Genomic DNA, 23740 nt, shown 5'->3' with positions numbered 1-23740 from the left:
AAGGGGCGAGGGGACTTTTGGGGCGCCTCTTGTATGAGGGCACTGACCCCATTCACGGGGCTCCACCCACATGACCTCTCACCTCCCAAAGGCCCCACCTCCAACACCATCACATTGGGGATGAGGTTTTGGGGGAACACAGACATTCGGTCCACAGCAGCCCCACAGCCGGCTGGCAGAAGGGGACTGTGAGAGAACTGCCACAGCCCTGTGGGCACCGGCTGGGACTCCCGTCCCTGGCCCGTCGCCGTGCCCACAAGGCCTCCTAGAGTCTCCTTCACTGACCTCCTTCCCAAGGACTTCAGCAATTTCTCATTTCCCTGCTTCACCAACTCCATTTTCCAAAGTGATTGAGATTCTAACACCATTAAACATGATTTAATTTGCTTTTCCTAATGACATGCCCACCGTATTAGGACATCTCTCCTTTTCCACTTGAAAGACATTGCAGGGTGATTTTCTCCAGTTAAATTAATAGGGAAACCATTGGAAACATTAAAAAGGAATTGTGGCCTCCAGCGCAGCTAGAAACTATTTTTAAACATGGGGGAACACGGTCTTAGCTATGGCAGAAAGTTTCTCATTTAAGTGTCACTTCTGCATTTTCAAATGCTTCTCTATGGTGATCTAACCCACACCCAGTGGCCACCCCCGCTGCCACCATTACTAGGAAACAGCTAGGAATCTTCTAGAAGGCGGCCTCCCCCTCGGGCACCTGTGGTCAGAGTCGGAACAACGCCAGGTCCCTGACAACCCCACGAGGCTGACATAATCTGATATGGTTTTGATGCCTATTTTGTAGAAAAGACGACTCAGGTCAGCAAGGCCGTGCACGTAACACACGTAGGGGCAGAACCCAAACCTGGGGCAGCCTGACCGTTCCACTGTCAGCCCCTGGGAGCCACAGTCCTACTTTCAAATTATTTCCACCCCCTCATGCTCTTATCTTTCGTCTTGTCCCAACCTGGCCATTGCCCTCATATTTCTGGCTGGACGGTCCCTCATGCCCTCAGGCGTCCCTTGATACATGTCACAGCATTTCCAACACAGGCCCCACTGCCCACTGAAGGGCAAAACCACCCCCGTGCACACGGCCACCCTTCCCCCGGGTTCTCACAGCCGACCTGCGAAGCTGGGACTAATGGGGAATGGTTCCTGGCAGCTGAGCGACTCCCAGGGCGCGTCACCCGGGGAGGGCCCAGCGGGCTTTGAGATCAGAGCCTCGGGCTCCACGCTTCCACGGTCTGTGCTGCAAAGTGCTGCCTCCTGGGACCTGTCCTGAAGCCGCACAGCCCTGCTTGGGGCTTCCTGAGCCCCAGGTGCCCAAACTCCCATTCCACAGCCTCACTGTCTCCAGTGGCCAGATAGCAGGCCGACTTCCCGGGTCAAAGGCTGCCTGATAAGCGAGGGAAGGCACCAGGACAACAGGTTTTTCTGGAACATTCTTCCCATCTTACGAGGGAGAAAGGACACTTAGCCATTTTTGCCACCAGCTAAAATATTTCAGTCTCAGATCAAATAGGAATGCAAGCCGGAAATGGCACACAAACGGGAGCCAGGTGGATATGGTCTGTCTCAGGGAAGCAAAACTCACAGTCTGCTCTCAGTGTCCCTGGGCCGAGCAAAGAAAGGCCTGCCCCTCCTCCACCTTCCATGCTTTAACGCAGCTCAGAGATGCCTTTTCTGAAGGCCCCAGACCCAGGGGGCAGCATTCAGCTGTGCTCGACCCTGCCTGCCCTGGCCCTGCCAGCACCAGTCAGGCACTGTGCCAGGTGCCGCGGGGAGGCCAAAGGGTGCTGGGCAAAGGTGCTACTATCTATCGTATCGACCCTACTACCTGCCAAGAGCCAGGCCTCTCTAACTCCACACTAGTGGCCACCCAGATGTGAAAATGGCAGCTCAAACAGGTAAAGGGATCTGCTGTCAGAGGCTGAGCGGAGAGCCTGGTCCTGGTCAGCCCTGAAAGGCTGTTCTCGGTCCTCCCATCACCTAGGGCCTGGACGTAAGCCCAAAAGGGGCCAGGTGAGAGAAGCCACAAAGCAGATCCAGTCCTCGTCAGGCCTCAGTGTCCCACCTGGCACAATAGGGGTTCTGGCTAGAACACCGCTAAGGCCAGCCATTCCAGAACCTGTGCTTCCCGCCTCAGGCTAGAGCAACCCAGAGTGGCTTCACATTGAGGTGGCACTGGGCTGGCTCAAACCATGCTGCTCAGTTAAGTCAGTGAGACGGGAGCCCAGATGGCTGAACAGAGATGCCCCATGCCCTCTGCCTGCCCACCCAGCCTGGGAGGCTTGGGCACTGAGGTCCACAGCTTCATGGAGACAATAATGATACCAGCAGGTGTGTGTGTGTCAGGCGGGGGGGTCATTCCTCCCCAGATGGCCACACTGAGCACCTCGGCTGACAGCCAACACTCTGAGGGCCCCACTGCACAGAAGAGCCTTGGGAGGGTTCGGGGTTGGGGTGCTGCCTGCCACCCTCCAAGCTCCCTCTGCTGCCTCCCAAAAGCAGGCAGATGCCACTCTGCCTCTGATGACCAGTTATGCCTTCCATGACGAATGGCACCCACACCAGGGTCCTTGAAGGTCATCATCCCAGAGGTCTCCCGAGCACACCCAAACTGAATAGACCCAACTCATAACTTCCTGCTCGCCCCTTTCTTGGTGGGTGCGCCCTCCATGTGGGCACACGAATTATCAGGTGTGAATCAGAAACTCCTAATTGGAAATGTAACTCATAATTAGTCTTTGATTAATTAAAAATGGGAAAACTAATTACTTAATAAATGTCGTTGGTTCCATAGGCATAATCTTTGAAAACTCACAGGGGGGAGCTATTAAAGAGGGTCCACGGAGGGCCAAAGCTGGGGTGGCAGGTTCCCCAAAGACCTTGGCCCTGAGCCCTCAGGCTTAGGCACGTGGAAGATCCTCCCACCTCCCCGCACTCACACAAGAGCAGAGGCTTGGGGTCTGTCACCACTCTGTCCCTGCACCTGGCCCCTGGCAGGCACCCAGTGTTTGTTGAATGAACGAATGAATGAACAAATGAATGGCTTCTTTTTCAGATCACTGATTGTCCAGAATGAAAGCTGTGTTCACTTTAAAGATCACAGCCGCCAGGTCACCAGCCCACACACACACCAGGACCCACGTCCCAGACCACTGCTCTCCAGTCTCACAGACCACGGGTCACAGTCGGGACTCAACTATGAGTTCCTCCCTTCCTCCCATGTGACGCTGAGCCAGCACGCAAGTCACTTGAGCCCCTCCCTCCAGACCTAAAAGGAGCTTCCTCCAGAGCTCACCTTCCCTGAACCCGCCTGCAACGCCCAGACCCACGCGTGATCGGGACCTCACAGAGAAGGCCAGAGCAAAGGTGTCCAGACCGTCCACGCCACAGCCCGCAGCGAGGGGCCGTAATGGTGGTGTCTCCAGGGCCGTGGTCACAGCCGTCTCATCCCCAGGATTGCCTCGTAACGGCCACCGTGGTTACAAGGCTACGCAGAGACCAGACAGGCTACAGCCCAGGCCCGGCCTTCCCAGGACGGCTAGGAACGGCTGCAGTCCTCGCTGGACCAGAGTGACCGGCTGGCCTTCTTCCACTAGGTTTTCTCATCTGTGAAATCAGCCCCGGAGACCACCCTGGGGGACGGACCGACTCCAAGCTGCCCCGCACATTCCCAGGCGCTCCTGCCAGGCCACCTGCCCCTTGTGACACCACCAGGAAGCCGGGGCCTGAGCAAGAACAGGGACCCACGGCTGATTAACAGCAACGTGTGCAGGGCCCAGCTGCCGAGATGCTCATTCTTCATAGAAATGAAGCCACGGGGGCTAGACGTGAGGGTCGTTCTGATGACGTCTGCAGGCAGCAGTTAACCTGCGTGCGTCCCGGCGCTGGCGGGTTTAGCAGGCCAGGTAATGGCAGGCAGGGGTGCCTCACTGAGACCGACGAGCCGGCAAACTGGACAGAATGGGCCTTGCTTCCACGAGCCCAGGTGCTCCCGACCCACGCACAGCTGCTTCCAGTTTGCTCTCCCTGGAAGCCCCTGGAAGCTTCTCCACCCAGTTCCGGGGAGACGAAGAGGCGGCCCAACCTGCTCTACCTGGCTGGGTGGGGGGAAAGAAGCAGCCACCCTGCAGTCGTTTCTCTTTCCCTGGCTCTGTCACAGCTGTGGTTACCTGCCGGGCTTCCCACACCTTGGGAAGGGGCCTGACAAGCCCATGGGGAAGCAGAGTGCAGCACTGGGATGCGGGCCTTCACAGGTGGGGAGCTGGGGGCAGGTGGGGGCTGTGCTTGACTGGGCAGACTCTTCCCGGGCACACAAGCCCTGATCATTCTGTGAGCATTTCTTTTACTGCCCTTCCCCCGACGCCCTGTCTTATAAAGCTGCACACCTGCCCTCCCTCAAATATATGGTCAAACGAAAAGGGAAAGAAAACAATTTAAAAATGGGCAATGGACTTGAATATAATAAGCTCAGAGAAAAAAACTAGGTATTACTGATCATTAGGGAAATGCAAATCAGAACTCAATACCGCTTCACACCCATTAAGGTGGCTATTATCAAACATACACACACACACACACACACACACACACACACACACACACACAGAAAATAACAAGAGTTGGAGAGAATGTGCAGAAACTGGAACCTTCTGCACTGCTGGTGGGGATGGAAAATGGTGGCGCCGTTGTGGAACATGCAGTGGTTCCTCGAAAAATTAAACACGGACTTACCACGGGATCCAGCACGCCGCTTCTAGGTGTACCCAGAAGACATGAGAGCAGGCGCTCGGACAGACATGTGCATGCCCGTGTTTACAGCAGCAGCACTTACAACGCTCCCTGCCCACAGATCTAATTTGTAAACCAGTCCCGCACCCCAGCAGCCTGCCTGTGAGCCTGGACGGGAACAGCAGAGGCTAGTTACCTGTCTCCTGCTTCTTTCGAAAGTGAGAGAGAGCCCTCGGCTGGGGGGTGGGGGAGGGTTTCCTCTTTGGACAGACTATCAGCTTCCCCCCATAGGGAGGGTCCTCGGCCTTTGGGGGCCCAGGGTTGTGGGCTCAGGAGTTCAGGAATAAAAGTCAACAAAGCTTTGCACACGCAGGCTCACGGCAGCACTCTTCACACCCACCAAAAGGTGAAACTGCCCAAATGTCCATCAACGGATGACGGACAAAACGTCTATCTATACAATGGAGTATTATTCAGCCCTAAAAGGGGATGCAATTCTGACACGTGCTACGTGGGTGAACCTTGAACACATCACGCTGAGGGGAAGAAGCCAGTCACAGAAGGCCACCTGTTGTGTGACTCCATTTAAATAAAATGTCCAGAACAGGCAGATGTACAGAGACAGATGAACAGTTCTGGAACGACACAATGGTGAGGGCTGCACAGCTCTGAACACACTAAATGCCACTGAACTGTACGCTTTGAGTGGTTAAATGGTAAGTTTACTGTTATGTCCATTTTATCACAATGAATTTGTTTTTAAGAATGAAAATCAGAACAGAACGCCCAAGATAAATGTATTCCAGGACTCCTGCCCAAACTCTCTAATCCGAGTTTCAGACAGAGGGGCGGGAAGTCTGCGCACTGGGGGACCTGGGAAAAGCTCTTCCACCAAAAGGTCACAGCCACACCCCTTGTGATTCAGAGGGGCTGCCTCCTGCCCTAGGGCACGACTGGCCGCGGACCCCTGCGCCTCTAGAAGCACTAGTAGTATTCCTTCAGAAGGGCCACCCAGGCTGCCAGAAAGGACACTTTATTACAATTAATTATTTACATTTTGATATTCTTTTCTTCTCACCCTCTCAGCTTTATTTTGCTGCAAACATCAAATTGTCAGGCTTCAATAGAAACAATGGCTTGGGGCGCTGGGGAGAAACAATTACCCAATTAAAATTTAATTAACTGTGGACACAGGCCAAAAAAAAAAAAAAAAAACCCAACGGATGCAGATTTGCACCAAGACTAGTTGGGAAAATTCAAGCTCTCAGCCACCTGGGTGAGACCCACAGGGTAAAGTAGACATGGAAGAGAGAGATGACAAAGATGTGAGTCCATGGGGACAAGAGAGGCAGCTCTGACAGCTGCCACCAAGGGGTCATCCAGCCTATTCAACCTTCCGTTCACAGATGGGGACCTCAGACCCTGAGAGGTAGGCAGCAGCCCTCCCTGTGCGGTGAGACTCGGTGTCCAAAGCCTGGACACACGGCTCCTGCCCCCATCGCCTCCATCCCCGACTTTTCCACCAGATGTGACTGCTGCCCCCACAGGCACCCAGAGTGCCTTCATCCCATAAATGAATTGTAAGGGAGAAGGGGATCGACAGGCACAGATCGTGCACCAGGGGTCAAGAAGCAACCTCCTCGGCCAGTGTCCCCTCTCGAGACCTGACCCACTGACCCACGTCTGGGAATCACCGCGTCCCTGGGGCCCCACCCAGGGCTGTTGAGGCACCAAAACAAAGGCCCAGAGGCTCCCTGGCCTCGCCCACAAGAGATGAGCATCTCACAAAGGAGGGAGGCCCAGATCTCCCCACGCACAGCTCATTAGACCCACAGGGACTCGGCTACTGAAACCCAAGGGCCCCCCCACCCTCGCCCACTGTGAAGGCCACGATGGCCATGGCTCCCCTGTGGAACAGGAGCCAAGAGAAAACCACTTAAGAAAGCGGTGGCTCAGCGTTCAATGGGCTTACTTGATTCTGCGCACACGCGTGTGTGCATTCATAGGTGCATGAGTGTGCGTGTCTACACGCATGTGCCCAGCGGCTGTGACGTCCCTCGGAAAGCAGGTGGGCTAATATGGCCTAAAATGACAACTCGCAGATAAAAGGAGGAAATGTTTTCAAGCAGAACTCAGAAGGCCTCACGCAGCCAGCCGCCCTGCGTGGGCCCAGCCTGGAGCTGCTCCCGCTCCGTGGCCACTGCCTTCTAATAAGTAATTAGCACAGAGCGGCTGCTGCGAGAAGCACAGAGCCGACGACATTAAGACGGGAGAGCAAATGAACTCACGGCAGCAGCAGCATCTGAGCATCATTAAAGCGAGTGTAGAAAGGCCTGGACTGAGCACAAGGCCGTCTGCACTCAGCGAAGTGATGAATAAACGTTGAGGGGATGAGCTAACACACGGCGGCACGGGGCCTGCGTACAGAGACGAGGGGGTTGGATGGATACCCCAGGCTGCCTGCACCCTTCCTTCCTCCCTGACCAGACCAAGCCCGGAGGATGCGTCCAGTGACGCAGGTGCCCAACAGGGAAATCAGGGGCACGGCTGAGACAACAGGTCCATACGCATCAGGTGGGATGAGGGTGGCTGGGTTAGGTGGGCGCTCCAGGCAGCCGGAATGGCCGTCGGCTGCACCCTGCCCATAGCCAAAGCCATGGCCCACTGCTCAGTACGGGCTGGTGTATAGGGCAGCAGCCAAGGGCAGCCATGCAGCCCACAATCTCTGGTCCTCCAGCAGTCCTCAGAGGTGGGCCAGTTCGCAGACATGCTTTACAGATGGGAAACCACAGCCTCGAGAGGGGAGCGACCTGCGGCCCAGCTCAGTGCCGCCTGGGTCCTAATTTCCACCCTCCATTCAGCATCACATTCTGTCACGAGCCCCAAAGGCATCCCAACTGGCCCACTTTCACCCAGCTTCTAGAAGCAACGGCACTCTCGAGAGTTCGGGGGACAGTGGTGGATGGGTGTTTGTGGGAGGGGCAGGGCCCACAGAGTGGGTGATGCCAATAAGAGGAACAGATGGAACGTCTGGGAAATCAAACTGGTTTCCTCTCCCGTGCCTTCTCCAGTAGACTGTGTGTGATCATGGGCTCAGTGGGAAGGCGCCGGAATCCCTAAGTGATGCCTGCCCTGGGCACGGGGGGCTGGCAGCGTGTGCTACGTGCTGCCATGCCCAGAGCACAGAGGAAGGTCCCAGGCAGAGAGGAAGAGTGACACGGGGTAGGGAGAGAGGTGTCTATTCCAGCAAGAAGGAAGGGTGCCTCGGCCATACAGACAAAGTCAAAGGCGCCTGGGGCTGGGGCAGCACATCCAGGCTCTGGACCCAGCCAGACAGGTGTGTGCTGTGGGCAGACGGTCGGAGGGACTGCACCTCACACGCCCAGAACAGACATGCAGCCGAGGCCTCGGCATCCTGAGGCGTGACCGAGGCGTGACCGGTCCTGCCCCACCGCCAGCAACCCCTCCCCCCAGGCCAACAGTGAGGCCACATCCCAGACATGCCCCCAAAGCCCCAAGCCCAGGGAGGTGGATTTCCTCAGATGTTGGAGACTGCTGGTTTCAAACTATATTTTTAGCCTCTTCACCACTCTTTCTTTCTTTCTTTCACCAAAATGTCTGGCAAAATGCCATGGAGGAAACAGATAAAAATGGACTCAGTCTGATTCAGCGTGGCCCGCACTTTGCGCCTCCTCCCGGCCTCCCCCCGGCCTCCTCAGAAGGTCCCCAGTGGTCTGAAATGCACCACAGGTGGGAATTATCGGCACCTGTTCTGACCTTTGTCAGGACAGACCACCATTCATGGCTGTGTCTTTTACGGAGCTGAGAGTCAGCTCTTCCCTCCTGGTTTAGGCCTCTCATGTCCTCCCCCAGACAGCCCCCCCGCCCCCCCCCGTCTCCTCACTGCCCCACCCCGGTCTCCTCACTACCCCCCCATCTCCTCACTGCCCCCCTGGCCTCCACACTGGCCTCCAGCCCCTGCAGATGGCAGAATTCCACTTGACTGACCATGCCCTATCCCTCCCAACAGCTGCCCACTTGGCAGAAGGAAGGGGTACTGTCACGTTGGGCGGCCTACGGGGCCTCTAGTCCTGCTCCCCACATAAGAACGCAGGACGCCAAAAAGGAACACCCACGGAGCCATAGGTAGGGGAGTCATACCACTACAGTCTCACTGGCGGCTGGATCCACACGACCTGCAACCTGCTGTCCGCTTCTCTGCCTGCCAACCAACCGACAGACTCCCACTCCCCAGCGCAGCCACAGCAGTTACATTAGTGGCTAATGGCTGGCTGGTAACAGCTGATGGTCAATTAGCCACAGCTGACGGGATCTACTACCCGAGCCAGCACCTTTCCACGTGAGGTCGAGAGCCTGGAAACTGCTCCCCAGGACTCTGTCCCCACAGGCACACAGCAGAGCACATAAAAGTTTGACCTCTGCCATCAGCAAGACCCTAACAGGCCCCAGTTCCACCATCACTGTGGGACATGAGCGAATGCGCCCTCTCTCTGGGCCTCGGTTTCCATCCTCATCTCGAGTTCCCTGAAGGATGGCAGGAGCTCGTGGACGTAAAGAGCCCAGCACACAGCGCATGGCGTCCACACACGTGAGCGATGACTGCCAGCGGGAAGAGAGAAGGACAGAGGCCGGAGGACAGACAGAGCTCCCGGCACCTGGGGCACGGCTGCTCGGCCCCGCTCCACACCACACTAACCAGTGGCCTGTCGGCCGCCCAGCCCTGCTGATGGCCAGGTTTAACCGCTTCAGAAGCTCTGAGCCTAGCAGTCTTTTAATGAATAATAAATAGCAGTTAAACCATTTATTAGAGGGTGTGTGCTCTGCTCTTTAACTCAAACGATGGAGAGAACTGTGCAGGCCTTCCTCTTGGGTTAATTCCACCAGAAATGACAACGAATGTGAGCCGAGCTGACCAGTCAGGTCTTGGGTGGCAGAGAAGCCTGGATGGGGGCACACAGGGGAGCAGCGTCCACTTCACTGGAAATGGGTCCCTGGCATGGTGAGGGGGCACCTCCCCGGGAAGGTCCTGGAGGAACACCACGATGTCCAGTCTCCCTGGGCTCCAGCCAGGCAGCTGGGCCAGCCTGGGCCTCCTGACCCGCCGAGGGCACTGGCGCTTTGTTCACGGTGCCCAGCAGTCCCCACCAAAGGCCTCCCAGCTCCTCCCATGAGATCCAGGAATTCAGGCAGACAGACGGGTGCCCTCGCGTGCCGTGTGCAACTCCAGGCACCTGGGAGACATCAGTAATCAAAGCATGCAAGTCCCAGCAGCCAGGTTGCTCACAGTCCAGTCAGGGGAGACGGGCGGAGACTAACAAGCCCAGTACAGAGAGGACACTGCTTAGCCAGTGGGCAGCATTGAGCAGAAAGGAGACAGCGGGAAAGGGGATCACGACTGATTCAATAGCACGATTTGAGCAAGAGCCTCCCAGGAGGTGAGGATGGGGCAACTGCACTAATGGGGGGAACCATCCAGGAAGCCTACAGTCCACCCAGCAATCGGCATGAGTGCGGTGGGAAACGGGAGCAGGTCCGGGAACGACAACCCAGAAGCACCCTGAACCCTGGGGTTGCACCCCTCGCGGCTCGCACGCCCCGAAGGAAAAGCCCCTCAGCCCTCCCTCCCTGCCTCCCGCACACCTTCCTTGTGTCCTCTGCCCAGAAGAACAGACGGGCCTCCTGGGAGGCTTTCCCACTTCTACCCAACTTGACAGTGCAAGGAAACACACTCCACGGTGACGATGACGACAGAAACTCCATCTACACCCTGTGCACCAAGCCCCAGCCTTCACGAAGATCTTCCCATAACACGGAGCCTGTGAGGCTCCGTCAACAGGGCAGATTGGGTACAACTGTCCCCATTTTCCAGATGAGATAATTAAGGTTCAGGAAAGGCATCTTCCTAGGGTCGCTAGATGTAGCTGGACCGACCCTGGTGGCGATGCCAGGATGGGGCAGTGTTGGCGACGCCAGCCACGACTTCACCACCCAACTAAGGAGACTGCAAGGCCGGGCAGGGAAGGCAGAGAGGGTCTGAAGTCAGCAAACTCCCAGACCCAGGAAACTAACAGCCAAGTGACCTTGAGCAAGTTGCTTGCCCTCTGAGCCTCCGCCTCCTGTTCTGCAAAGTGGGGTAATGAGAGCCAACATTGGGGCACACTAACAAGGTTACGTGAGCGGCTCTAGGGGGGCCAGCTAGAGTGAGGCGGGGCTGTTACTCCGTAATGATATGACCTGCAATCTCCAGGGACCAAAATGCCAGAAGAAAGCCACCGAAACCCTGCCACCCCACCAGGATCCTCCCTCCAAACTTCCACGCGGACCCCACGCTGGGGCAATGGTGTTCCTGGAAGACCCAGCAGATGCTGGCCACCCATTCGGCCTTCTCACGCTCCTTCCATCCGGGGCGCTGGGTGTGGGACACAGGGAGAATGAGAGAGGGTTCCCGCACCGGCAGGGACGGGGCAGGGCCAGCCGGACCTCACCAGCCAGCCCTGGCTCACGCTCCATGCTCGCCCTGCACAGCCCTCGGCTCGCCCACCCTGGGCAGCAGGAAGCTTCTCAGACAAGAGTAGTTTTGAGCCGAAACCTAATTCCTTTAATGCGACCTGTGGGAAAATGCCAGGCGAGGCAGCCACAAGAGGAAAGACTTCCAGAAGCAACTTTCTGGATCCTTCAGCTCTTTCTGGAGCTCTCTGGGTAGTTAGCAAGAAGAGGAAGAAAACACTAGTACAAACGATAGGACCTGCACAGTCCCCTCCTTGCTGAGACCCTGTACCAGCAATGCCACACGCTACGTCCTGTCTTCATTTCACCCCTGCAGAAACGGAGGCTCCAAGGGCCTGAGAACTCGCAGAGCCTGGATGCACACCCAGGTCTAAGTGACAGGACAGCCCTCTCCCCCACCGCCTCCCTCCAACAGGGTAAGAGAAGGCACGGGAAGGAAGCTGCAGGGGACCGGCCTGGCAGCGTCCCTGGTGAGCGGGGCCTGCTCCCTTGGGGGCTGGCTGCACCCAGGGCTCCCACAGCCCTCGAGGGTCTCCAGGAGTCCACCCACCTGCTGCCCCCACGAGGCCTCTGCCAAGGGTGTCCCCAGGTACCCTGGGCCAGGGAGCGGAGAACTCTGCCAACCTGGGGCTGCCCCACCCAGGGCCCTGCCTGGATTAAGGAAACACTTTTGGGAACTTTGTGTACCCTAAAACATTAGCTCCCCTGTGCACCTGGCCCACTCAGTCTAAGGTCCACTCTGCCCCAACGGAAGGAAGGCCAGAAAGGCCGGAAGGAGAAGCCCGAGGGCCCAGGGGCGGGGGCTACACTTAAACAGCACGGGGAGGCTGTGTGGGTCCTGTAAACAGGAAGAGCTCGGCTGTCCCTGGGGAGAGAGGCTGAGCATCCCCCTCACAGCAAGTGAGCTCGTTGCAGCGGCTCGATCAGTGCCCGGTCCTCTCCACAACAAAACCAGAGAAAAGGGCTCCAGTGTCCCCTGAACGCTGGGCCAGAGCCAGCCTCCAGAGCAGGACTTCTAGAGTGTTCACTTTCTCACTACTTTTTTCTACCACTAATTGCCCAACAGCAATCTGGGGTCCCCTCGGAGGGCAAAAGCCAGGCAAGTATTTCTCTCCATTTTATCCCTCGCACAGTAAATGCTGAATAAACACTTGCTAAATGACATGCTTAATGGATGGATGGACGGATGAAGGAAGGAAGGAGGGCGGGAGGGTGGGAGGGACGGAGGCAGGGAGGGTGGTAAGGAAAGAAGGAAGCACCTGAACACCACAAATCTTCTTAAATAATAGCAAAAAATAATCTGGAAATTTCTAAACCAGCCTGAGATTAACCAGATATTCCGTAAGGAGCCTTTTCGCTTCTGAATTCCCAGACCTGGCAGACACTGCTAGTCGACCCCAAACCAATTCCTCCTGTCCTAGAAGAAGCTTCAGCACCGCTCTCAACACAGACCCAGGCAGGGTCTGGATGGCGCGGCTGGAATTGGCCCAGAGACCAATCGCACTGCTCCATCTCGCCTCACCCACCCAGGAGACGAACAGTCAATTCTGACCCTACAGAGCTTTGTGTACAAAAGACGGACAGACCCTCCCTTCCTGCCAGCTGTAACTCTTGTCACTCACTCCTCAGGGCCAGCAGTGGGGGCCAGAGGAAGGATAGAGCAGGTGGCCCCGTCTGATGGTCTAAGAGGCGTGGTGGTGTCCCCACTGGGCTGGGCTCCTGGAGGGCGAAAGGCGAATCTGGGCCCATAGGAAACCTCAGTAACGGCCCCTGAAGAGAAGGACGGGTCCTTCGCTCTGTCTGTGCGCAGAGGGGACTGTGACGCCGGCCTCTCCAGGCCTGCTCCTTATCATCACCCAGCTGGGAGGAGCAGGAGGCCAGAGCCCGGCCTGACAGCAGTTTGCACATCCCTCCCCGACCACGGCAGCGTCCTCCAGGGGCGGGGAGTCCGCGTGTGTCTGCAGCGCCGAGCACAGCAGGCCGCAGTGCCAAAGAGGGACCGCAGCTTTGCTTGTGGTTTTTCCAGGCTGTCCCATCCCTGGACATCAAGGGGGACTGGCCGAGAAAAACAGACTCCAGACAGTGGCTCCCAGTGGGAGAGCACGTCCCAGTGTCCCAAGCCTCCGTGGGCCCCAGATCAAACTCAGCTGGCAGGTACTCGCCACAGGTCACCACGGGGAGGAAAACACACAGGGAAGGAAGAGACCAGTAGCACGGACGCATAGCCAGATGGACAGAGGGCAGGCCGGAGGCACAGGCCGGCCTCTGGCCAGGGCCACATGGCAGGCAGAGCAGACTGCACTTGCACTGCCTCTGCAAGCACCAGCGCCCAGTCCCCAGCCAGGCGTCCTGCACACACACGGCCCGACACACCACCCACAGGCCGCTCCCAGGCGCCGAGAGGAGGCCAAAGGATCAAGGAGGAGGCACTAAGGACAAGAACACACCTCCCGGGGCACACGCCAGGGGCCGAGGGCTCCACAGACCGGGTCTCACTCTCTGCTCAGCAGACTTTGGAGGGTGCTGTTCTTACCACCATTTTACACGCAGGACTTGGAGAAACTGAGTCACGTGGGCACTGTGACAGTAGGGGCAGGACTCAAGCGCAGGCCAGCCTGCACCTGCCGGACGCGACGATGGAAAAACCCACTCCTGGGCCGGCCCGGTGGCTCAGGCAGTTAGAGCTCCATGCTCCTGAGGCCGAAGGCCGCCGGTTCGATTCCCACATGGGCCAGTGGGCTCTCAACCACAAGGTTGCCAGTTCAATTCCTCGAGTCCCACAGGGATGGTGGGCTGCGCCCCCTGCAACTAGCAACGGCAACTGGACCTGGAGCTGAGCTGCGCCCTCCACAACTAAGATTGAAAGGACAACAACTTGACTTGGAAAAAAGGCCTGGAAGTACACACTGTTCCCCAATAAAGTCCTGTTCCCCTTCCCCAATAAAAAATCTTGAAAAAAGAAAAACCCACTCCGTTCTGTCTTGGGTGGGGGGGCCAGGGCACCAAGCCTGGTGACCGGGACACTCACCTTCCCAAAGTCTCGGACATCGAAGAGGTCGAAAGGGTCAAACAGCTCACTGTTTCTTAGTCCAAACTTATCGTGACAGACTTTAAGGAAAGTGCGTATGTTCTTCAAACACAGGAACTAGAGGAGAGATGGAAACAGTCATTAAGCCTGTGGAGTCTAAGAATCTTAACGACAATGGCAGCAAACGTTTGTCTGCGTGTGCCCATACGGACCAGCACCTTCCTGGTCCAAGAAGACGCTAGCCCTGATTTCACAGATGGCCCCCGGCTCACCTTGGCCATTCACGACCATCACCCCAACCCCAGCGCGAGGGGACCAGCCCAAGCAATCATGCTCATCTTGACTGGACCAAAATATACTGGCCTCGAGTGAGCCAGGACAGAGCGCGCACACGCACCGCCTCCCGGCACAGGCTGACCCCAGTTTCTTAACCCATGACAAAGCCACAGCCAGGAACCACCCATGAAAGCCAACCAGGGGAGCAGCACACGTGCACCACAGTGGGGGGTGCTGGGGTGAGCACAAAGCCCAGAATTCCCAAATCAATGTTCCAGGCATCTCCTCCACCTGGTACCCCAACACCTGGGCTCCCAGCTTGCACTGGTTTGGCAACACAATGGGGAGGGAGGCAGGCACGTGGCAGGTGGGGGAGGTGAAAAGGATCGCTAGCTTCTAGTCCCTGTGGAGGAGCTGGTAAAGAACTTATGGGGGCAGCAGCCGAGGGGGCCTGGGGCACAGACTTTGGAGTCACTCGCCCTGGGTTCGAATCCTGTCTGCTGATTCTAACTTGCAGGACCAGGCGGCAGTGGCTGGGCTCCTGAGGCTGCGTTCCTAACACGTTCTAACATGAAGTGCCTCACTGGATTAACTCCGTACCCGGAGGGCACGGGCTGGGCATTTGGTATGTGGGAGCCATAAACCCATCCAGGCCAGCTCAGCGTGGGCGTCCACGAGGCAAGGACAGAGGTGCACACTGAGACTCACCCATGTTTCACTCATGCTCATCACTGACCGTTCACTAAGTGCCCGACGGCTTGATTTCTAGACAGCCACAGAGAGCCTGTGCCCGCTCACTGGAAATTTAGACGCAGGGACAGACTCAGGTGAAGGGCTGGCCAGAATCAGAAGCCATGGCAGGCCTGGCATAAACCAAGTTGCACAGAGAAATAATAGAGTGCTTGTCACAGAACACTGTGAAGGTGTTTAATGCCACTGAATGGTACACTTAAAATGGTTAAAATGGTACATGTTACATTTTGTGTATTTTACCATGATAAAAAAAAAATTTTTTTAAAGAGAGACACAGAGATACAGACCCACAGGGAGGAGGCACTTTGCAGACGGAGGCAGAGATTGGGGTGATGGTCCCACAAGCCTAGGACATCAGAGATGGCCAGGGAACAACCAGAAGTTGGGAGAAGCCTGGGACACGTTTTCCCTCAGAGACCCCAAGAAAGACCAGTCCAGCTGACACCTTGATCTTGGACTTGTGGCCACGAGCAAATACATTTCTGTTACCTTAAGCCCTCGGGTCTGTGGAACAGGAGGACGCAGCCTGGGCCTGCAAACCAAAGAGGCGGGGTCTGAACCCAGCCGACCCCCTTCATTCCTGCTTGCTTCAGACCCTCGTCCCCTGCCTGCCCTGCAGCATGCTGCAGCTTCCAGCCTGGCTCCACTATTTTTTGCACATCACTCGTCTCTAATTTCCACTAAGCATTTATTTTAATTCCTTCTCAGCCTCCCATTTTTAGAGTTAATTACACAGCTCCTAACCACAATCGCAGCCGGCAAGACCAGGCTTCCTTTCAGGGCTCAGAAGGGGACACAGCGTCTGCCTGGCCTGGCCCCACCCCCACCATGGCCGCTCGGGCCCCTAACCTTCCAGAACCACACCCCGGAAGCTCTGGGCCCACCCCAGGCACCCCAGGCCAGCCTCTGGGAAACTGAGCCGCAGAGTCAGGCTTCAGGGAAAGGGACACAGCAGGACTGGGAGAAAGAACCTGGACGCCCGCGTCAGGCTCTGAGGTGGGCGGAGGCCGCCCCCGCACCAGCATCCACTCACGGAGTTTCCTGTATGCCTGGTGCCCCACCCCCCCAAGAATTTAACCCATTTTACACGTAAGGACACTAAGGCCCAGAGAATCAAGAACTTTGGCTCCCAACTAGAAGGTGGCAGAGCTGACACTTGAACTCACATCTGCTTCAGAGCGTGCAGGCCCTTTGATAGGACGGGGTCTGTCCCAGGGACCCATGAGCCCTGGGTCCTACTTGTCAACAGCATCCCTTTCCTTCTCCTAAGTGGCTGGTTTGCATGATAAGTGATGTGGTCACTACCTATTTCACTGTATACACTTAGGGAAACTGAGGCCCAAGAGGTCGTGAGGGGGCAGGGCAAGGCAGAGCCATGCCCGTGTCCAGATTCCTGGGCTACTTCTCTTTCCATTAACTGGGAGCAGCGGGCGGCTGCTGCTTCTGCGGCTATGTCCACTCACATGTCTGTTGGTCCCCTCTGTCCCCGCCACCCCTGGGCCCAGGAGGGCATGTGGCCCAGGCCTGGCCAATCAGACCCTCACGGTCCCTTGACCCCAGCAGGCACAGGTTCAGATTCTGGGAGAGAGACTCCTGAAGGCATGAGAGTAAGGACACAGGCCCTAAGCAGCTGTGGGCGTGTCGCAGCCACAGGCTGGGTGATGGTGGGCGAGGGAAGGCCTAGACAGCGGCCAGTGCGAGGCCAGAAGCTGCCCATTCTTGTCCTGTGGCCAGAGAAGGCCTGACGCCGGCCGTGTCCCTGTGGCTTCAGAGGCAAGTGGCATTCTTCTCTGCTCCCGGCCTGCGGGGCCCTTCACAAAGGGCAGCCACAGCTTCACCAGCATCTTGAAGCAAACGCTCAACCTCAGAAGACCGGCTAAGTGGCCACAATAAGCCTCTGTCCCCAAAAAACTGGCCCCACGACAAGCGGCCCAGAACTGAGCCAGCCCCCGCTATATTTGTTTAGTGCACTACGTGGGGCATAGGCAAGCCATCGCCTGCCCCCCAGCCCACAGGGAGGGCTCTTGCCTCCCGTTCAGGCCTGGCTGAGGCGGGGCAGCCTGCCCTGGCCGAGTCAGCCTCCTGTCAGAACCACGCATCAGCGTCCTCAGACCTAACGGGGCTGAAACCAGATGGGCGTGGGACAGGCTTCCTGCCCAGCACCCACCCCCCAGGCGCTACGGGCCAGTGCAGCCAGGACTGCCGCTTACTGTCATCTGTCATTCAGTTCCCATGAGGCCCCAGCTCAGGGATCCTGGATGTCAGCGGCAGAGAAGGGACCTGAGAACAAGGACCCTGAGCCTGAGCCACAAGGCCCCAGTTGTACCCTCAGGGACGAGGGCAGAGTGGGCTTTCTGGCTCAGCTCAAGAGACCCACTGTGACCACTTAGTGGCCAGCCTACTGACTGGGGAGACACTGCCAGGGACACCTCACCCTGCCGAGGGCACACAGAGGCCCTGCCCCACCAGGCAGGCAGCCTTCAGGCCACCGTGGCCCCTCTGTTACCCCTCACTTGGCCCACTCACTCCCCAGGAGGTGCTGGAACGGGTGACAGAATGGCCACCCTGCCCACGCAGCTCACATTCTCTGGCACCTAACGCACATGGGGAACCAAGGGCCACGCTTCATGCCCACATTCCCTCACAGGCTGCTCTCATACCTCAGCACTGAGGGGCAGGCGCAAAGGGGAAACTGAGGTGCAGAGAGGGAAAGCCACTTGCGTGAGATTGCATGGGGCAGGGCAGGAAGGCACAGCTCCACAATGCCAGCCCAGACCCCACGGAGAGAGTGCCTGGCGGTGAGAGCCGTGGCCTGGCCTTGGGCCTGTGCCGGCTCCAAATCAACAGCCACCTGTCCTCTCCATGCCTCGGTTTTTCCATCTGTAAAATGAGGAAATAAAATCCTGACTTCCAGGATGCTGGAAGATAAGTGCCTTAAGAAGTGACAGTTGATGCTCGGGCCGTCTCCCTAAGGAGGCCCTGAAGTCCCTATTCCCACAGTCCCTGTGATCTGTGCTCGGGCCAATATCCACGGCCGCCCCTGCCCCACCCCACGGTCAGCTAGAGGAGTGGCTCCACCCTGAGGGCCCTGGGCCCTCCAGCCACACCTCCGGCAGCCTCTAATGACCAGCCTAACCGCTGCCACCGCTGGGGGGAGACTACAGGCCGGCCAAAGGCCCCCCGCTGATCTGAGGCTCTGGCCAAACCAGCCAGACAACAGGGAGGTGACAAGCACCGTGTCGCACTCCCCCAGCTGCAGAAGACCCCTGGGCCCCACAGCCCTGGAGACAGATGGGGCACAGCAGCTTCCCAGCCAGCGAGAGAACAGGAATGCTCTTCAAAACCTCTGCATCTTTCTGAGAGAAGTGGGGGTCTCCACAGCCGAAGTTCATGTCCTATAAGAGAGGCTGCAAAAAGTGCCTATAGACACACTGAATTTTCTTGAAATGTCTCACAAGTGGCACTAAAACAGCTTCCCAGTGACAAATCATGCGGTCAGGGTGGTATCAGTAAACCCGGCAGCCAAGCTGCTGGGGCCTGCCTGTCTGAGGCTCTGACTGGCAGCTGACGATGTCTTTGATCAATGAAAAATGGGAAACTGAATCAATTGGTTTTATTTATGCCATGCTCATTCCAAAAACTAAAATAAAAAAAATAAAAAACATTTAAAGCTGCTTCATAATTATTTAATAGACGAAGCTTGCTAAAATGGATCTTTCAACTTTGGGGCCCTGGAGATAAAAAAACAGGTGGCTGTGAGGTGACAAGCTGTCCAGACCTCCATGGAGACAGAAGCTGAGACCATCTTCTCCCCTTGGGTCCCAAATACCCTGGACAATGACCCACAGCAGGAGCTCAACATGTAGGGAAGGGAGGGAGGGAGGGACGGAGGGAGGGAAGGAAGGAGGAAGGAAGAAATGATTGTCTAGAAAGCATCCTTAGCTGACATCTCTGAAGTGGCCCCTGCTTTTCCCCCACACAGTGGTGATCCATCACGGCTTTAGAGGTATTGGGGCCCCCACCAACAGCAGCTGCTGCTTGAGTGGCAACCATCACTTCCAGAAGCATCTCTTCTGCAAACAAGCAGGCAGGTGAAATTTGGGGTCTGGCCATGTCTATTACTCCTGCACATGTCAGTCCTGTCCTTGGGTCTCCTTGCACCAGCCGGTTAGGGCCATCAGCTCACCGGCAGGTTGGATCATTTATCGTCCATTCTATAGTAGAAGAAACCGAGACTAGGGAAGCAGATCTGGCGTTGGAACTCCACAGCACAGAAAGGTTTCCCGTGCCAGCTCCAGGACCACCAAGGCCGCCTTGACTACCCCCAGCACTGAGCTCTGGGAGGCCTCAGACTCCAGCTCATCCGCTGCTCCAGGCAGAGAAAGCACAGCTCAGCCGGGGATTTATCTGAGGAGCATTGGGGATTCGATTATGTCTGGACAATTGAACACACACATTTCCTCCACGCGGGCCATTCCCCGAGCTGCACACACACCCCACCGGGAGACAGAGGCTCGATCGGGCACCAGCAGGCTGACTGATGAACCCAACAGCCTGTGTTGCAGGGCCCCCCACCCATCTCTCTGCACCAGCTGTAGGGAGGGAAGGGCAGGATTTTCTTTGTGCAGCCAAGTCTTCCAGGGGCCGGCGGTGCCACAGATCAAGGGCAAGCCACACTGGGCATGGCGTACTGCTCACGGTCTAACAGCTTAACCCAAGGCCGCTACAGTTTATTACCCAGAAAGAACCAAGTCAGCTACGTGTTCCGTTCCACTGTTTGGTGAAGTTTATAGCATTTTAGGTCCACTAACTCTCAGATGTACTGAAGCATCCTCAGATGGTATTTTCACTTTCCCCAATAATAAGTTAGCGCTGGGCTAGCACCAGGCGCTGCACTAAACCCTTTATGTTCATGGTCTGGTTCATTCTTCTGATTCGATCATACCCCTGTTTTACAGGTGGAGAAAGGGTTTGGAGACCACCAAGTGGACAGGTAGTGAGGGGAGGGCCCAGCTCTAACCCAGGTGGTCTGGTCCAGTCCTCAAAGTCTTGGCCACGAAGCCAGGCACCTCCCATGAGAGACCCCCAAAGCCATGGATGGGGAAACCCTTCCTGGGCCCATATCGCAGTCGGCCGGGCCAAGCTATAGGATGAAGACAGCCGCGCAGGGTCTCCTTGGGACGCTGGCTCTCTCTGTCTCTCTGATCGCAGCTCCCCTGGATGGAAGGTCCCTCTCAGGGAGCCTGGTGCCTCCTCCACCCTAAGGCACCATCCTCCAGACTGACTACCAAAATGTGATTCAAAACGTGCCCAGCCTCCTCTGTGCTAAGGAGGGGGTCCCTCCAAGGCAGATGAGTCCCAGCCTCAGCAAACTTCCTGACCCCTAACCCCTAACCCTGGACCCTCCTCCCACGAGGATGTCCTGACTCATTTCTGGTGCACTCTGCACTCTGGTCACTTCCGGGAGAACTCAGCATGCTCCTCCGCCTCCTGCCTGGCCCCTCCCCTCTCCCCCTTTGCTTCGTGAGAAGGTGGCAGGCTCTCTGGATGCTGCAGACACAGCACTGACACCTGGCACCCTCGGGGCTCCGGGCCTCTGATCATGCTGTTTCCGTAGCCCCTGGCCCCGCTGAGCTCACCCCACCCTCACCACAGCCTTCCGCAGTGGTCACAGCTGCATATGGCCACCTGCTCACACACTCCCAACAACTGGCATCATGAAACAGGGAGGGGGCTTCCCAGTGACAAAGGGGAGGGGGCTCAGTGCAGTCATGGGAGGCAGGTTCTGGATGGTGAGGAGGTCAAGCTCTCCAGCAGAAGGGAGGCATGCTGGCGGCCAAACAGAGCCAGGCTGTGCCAAGCTGGTGACGGCTACAAAATGATTACCCATGTCCTGATCTTAAAAGACTTCCTTTCCTCATCAACACTTGGGGAGAAACTCACCAAGAAAAACAATCCTGGAAAAGTACAGCTTGGAGGTCTGAGCTGGGGGTGGGGGCAGCTGGGGAGCTCCACTCGCAACTCTACGTTCCTGTTCAATCCACTTAATAGACACCTAATAGGCACCTACTGTGTGCCAGGCCCTGCCCTGGGGTCCCCAGTTCAGGGAACACAGAGGAGACACAGCAGGAACTCCTCTGAGCCCACAGCTGTCCCAGGAAAGAACCAGGGAAACCCTCCACTACCTGGAGGGAAACTGTTCCCAGCAGTCCTCAAAAGAGCCGAACCTCCAGCTAATGGCCTGTTAGAGACGAAGGGATAAAGAGTGGCCCACGTTATCCAGACTTCAAGGTCTAGGTCAAACCAACGGTTTTCTACAAAGCCAGCAGGAAATTGCTTTTCTAGTGTTTCTCTGTGCAGCCATCGTCCCTGAGCCGGCTTCTGAAGGCCGGAGGGTTCAAATCCCCTCTCCTGCTGCATGACTCCTCCAGGCAGGCACGGCTCAGAGAGATTAGCTCAGCGGCTGCTGAGCGCAGTGCCCCCACTCCCCAGGGTCCGATGCCCCTCTTCTCTCCTCTGCAGCCCAGAGCCAGACCATTTGCACTGGCCACAAGCCCTCTGTGAAACCGCCCCTGGCCTCTGCCACTTCATTTTCTCCACCTCTTCTTCCTCAAGGTCAACATCGAAGCGTCTCCATGTTCCTCCAAGCTCTTCTTCCCCAGGGCAATTTAGACAAAAAACAGCGAGCGACGCGAGCAGAATGTGTTTGGCTGCTTGTTTCCCCACTGACCGCTGACACTGAAGCCCAGCGCATCCATAAGGGCCAGCACTCGCCAGACTACCGCCCTCTGGTCTCAAGGAGCAACGCTCCTTAGTACCCCCGCTGGCTGAAAAGACTGGAGGAGAAATGCAGCACCAGAGGGTCTCCCAAACATGAGGGCTGGCAACCACACCGTAGTCAGAACCAAAGGCGAGCGAACCCAGGCCTTCCCTGGGTTCCGGCAGCCCAAGCTCGCCAGCTGGTTGGAGGCAGCCCTTAACCACACCCTGAACCCCTGGCTCCATGACAACACGACAGGCAAGGCCAGCACCCACAGGCCCTTGGCAAAGGCTTGTGGAATGAATAGAGGAAGGAAGGAAGGAAGGAAGGAAGGAAGGAAGGAAGGAAGGAAGGAAGGAAGGAAGGAAGGAAGGATTTTGATAAGAAACTGAGGCAAGAATGCTGGTTTCTTCCACCTGCCATCCCAGCTCTCCACTACTCATGGTGTTTTCAGGTCCCCCAACAGCCCCACTCAGCTGGAAGCCCCTGGACCTGGCACTCTGGGGCCCTCAGCAAATGTGGTTTTGACCCCCAAGTCCGACCCAGGGCTCCTTGAGAGACAAGGGCCCCAAAGAGACTCCAAGCCTGTGAAGAAGTCGGGAAGTGGCTGTGCTGGACCCCAGACCCACCTCCTTGCCTCCTCCGTCTCACCATCATGGCACGTACCTCCAGCTCCAGACACCCCTGCATTGGGGCAGACACAGTCAGCTTTCAGGCAGATGTGGGTTCAAATCCTGGAGCTTCCCCCCGCCACACCCTTCCTGGGAACCCTGCCCCTCATGACTCCAGATCCAGGCTGACCACACATCTCAGGCCCCCAGACCTGCCTGTCTAGCGACTGCCTCCAAGTCTCTATGGAAAGGTGCCCAGCTCGAGCACCCCAAAATCAGGGGACCAAAACAAACCTGTGGTTCTCTACCCCCGGGTGTTCCTCGTTCATGAAAGACACCCCCAACTCACCTACGGGCCGGAGCCAGCACCTGCAGGCAGCTGGGACCCCCTAAAACCCCTTACAACCCGATCATGCAAGTGACCTCCCACGTGTGGCAACCCAACGTATTACATGTGGCATTTTTAAGGTCTCATCACCATGAACACCAAGGGCCATAAAACATCCTTCTCCAAAGAGCCGAAAATGCTGCAGAGACTCACGCAAAGCCGCATGTGAGGCTCACAGGGGATCCCTCCTCAGGTCAGCACACAGCATTTCCAGAAGGAAAAACGAAACGTCACGTTCAGTTACCCCCCAGCTCTTGGTGGTTTCTGAGAAGAGGCAGGGGCCCCAGCGACAGCTGGCTTCCCCCCCGGAGACACACCACAGCTAATATCTTTCCATCAGTCAGTCCACCCTCGGCCCACCCGCAGAGGGCCTGTCCCCACGCACATGGCTGAGGCTGCTGAATCAGCTCTGTCATCCTGTGGGGACGGGAGGTTGTCACAGAGCCAGAAGGCAAGGCCCAGCGAGGAGCAGTCCATGTACCGTCTAACGTGGGAGTGGCCCTTCCAGCTGCCTCACTCTCTGCAGGCGCCACAAGGCGATTCAAGAAGCGTCTCTCTCCATACATCGGAAAGGAGCCAAAGTGCCCGGGGCAGGAGCAGCACATAGTAGGTGCTCAGTGAAATCTGAGTGAGCGTCCCGGGAAGGTTTCGGGAAGGCG

At 57.0% G+C, this 23740-nt stretch overlaps 1 protein-coding gene across 6 annotated transcripts in view; it reads right to left on the bottom strand.

The window, feature by feature from the left end:
* VAV2 (vav guanine nucleotide exchange factor 2) overlaps positions 1-23740 on the bottom strand; it is a 155304-nt gene that overhangs the window by 107323 nt on the left and 24241 nt on the right. For 5 of the 6 annotated variants that reach the window (XR_016019449.1, XM_088793463.1, XM_088793465.1 and 2 more), the window contains exon 2: positions 14294-14410. The exons of the other annotated variant lie outside the window; for it this stretch is intronic. Coding sequence is in view for 4 of the 5 variants with exons in the window: in XM_088793463.1 (XP_088649589.1) it covers positions 14294-14410 (117 nt within the window). In the remaining variant the exon portion in view is untranslated. The remainder of the gene's footprint in view (positions 1-14293; positions 14411-23740) is intronic. 6 annotated transcript variants of the gene reach the window in all.

The sequence above is a fragment of the Rhinolophus sinicus genome, chromosome 16 (assembly GCF_057876585.1).
Source record: "Rhinolophus sinicus isolate RSI-liver-muscle chromosome 16, RSI-T2T, whole genome shotgun sequence".
Taxonomy (NCBI): Eukaryota; Metazoa; Chordata; class Mammalia; order Chiroptera; family Rhinolophidae; genus Rhinolophus; species Rhinolophus sinicus.
This window is presented reverse-complemented; position numbering and strand designations above follow the sequence as displayed.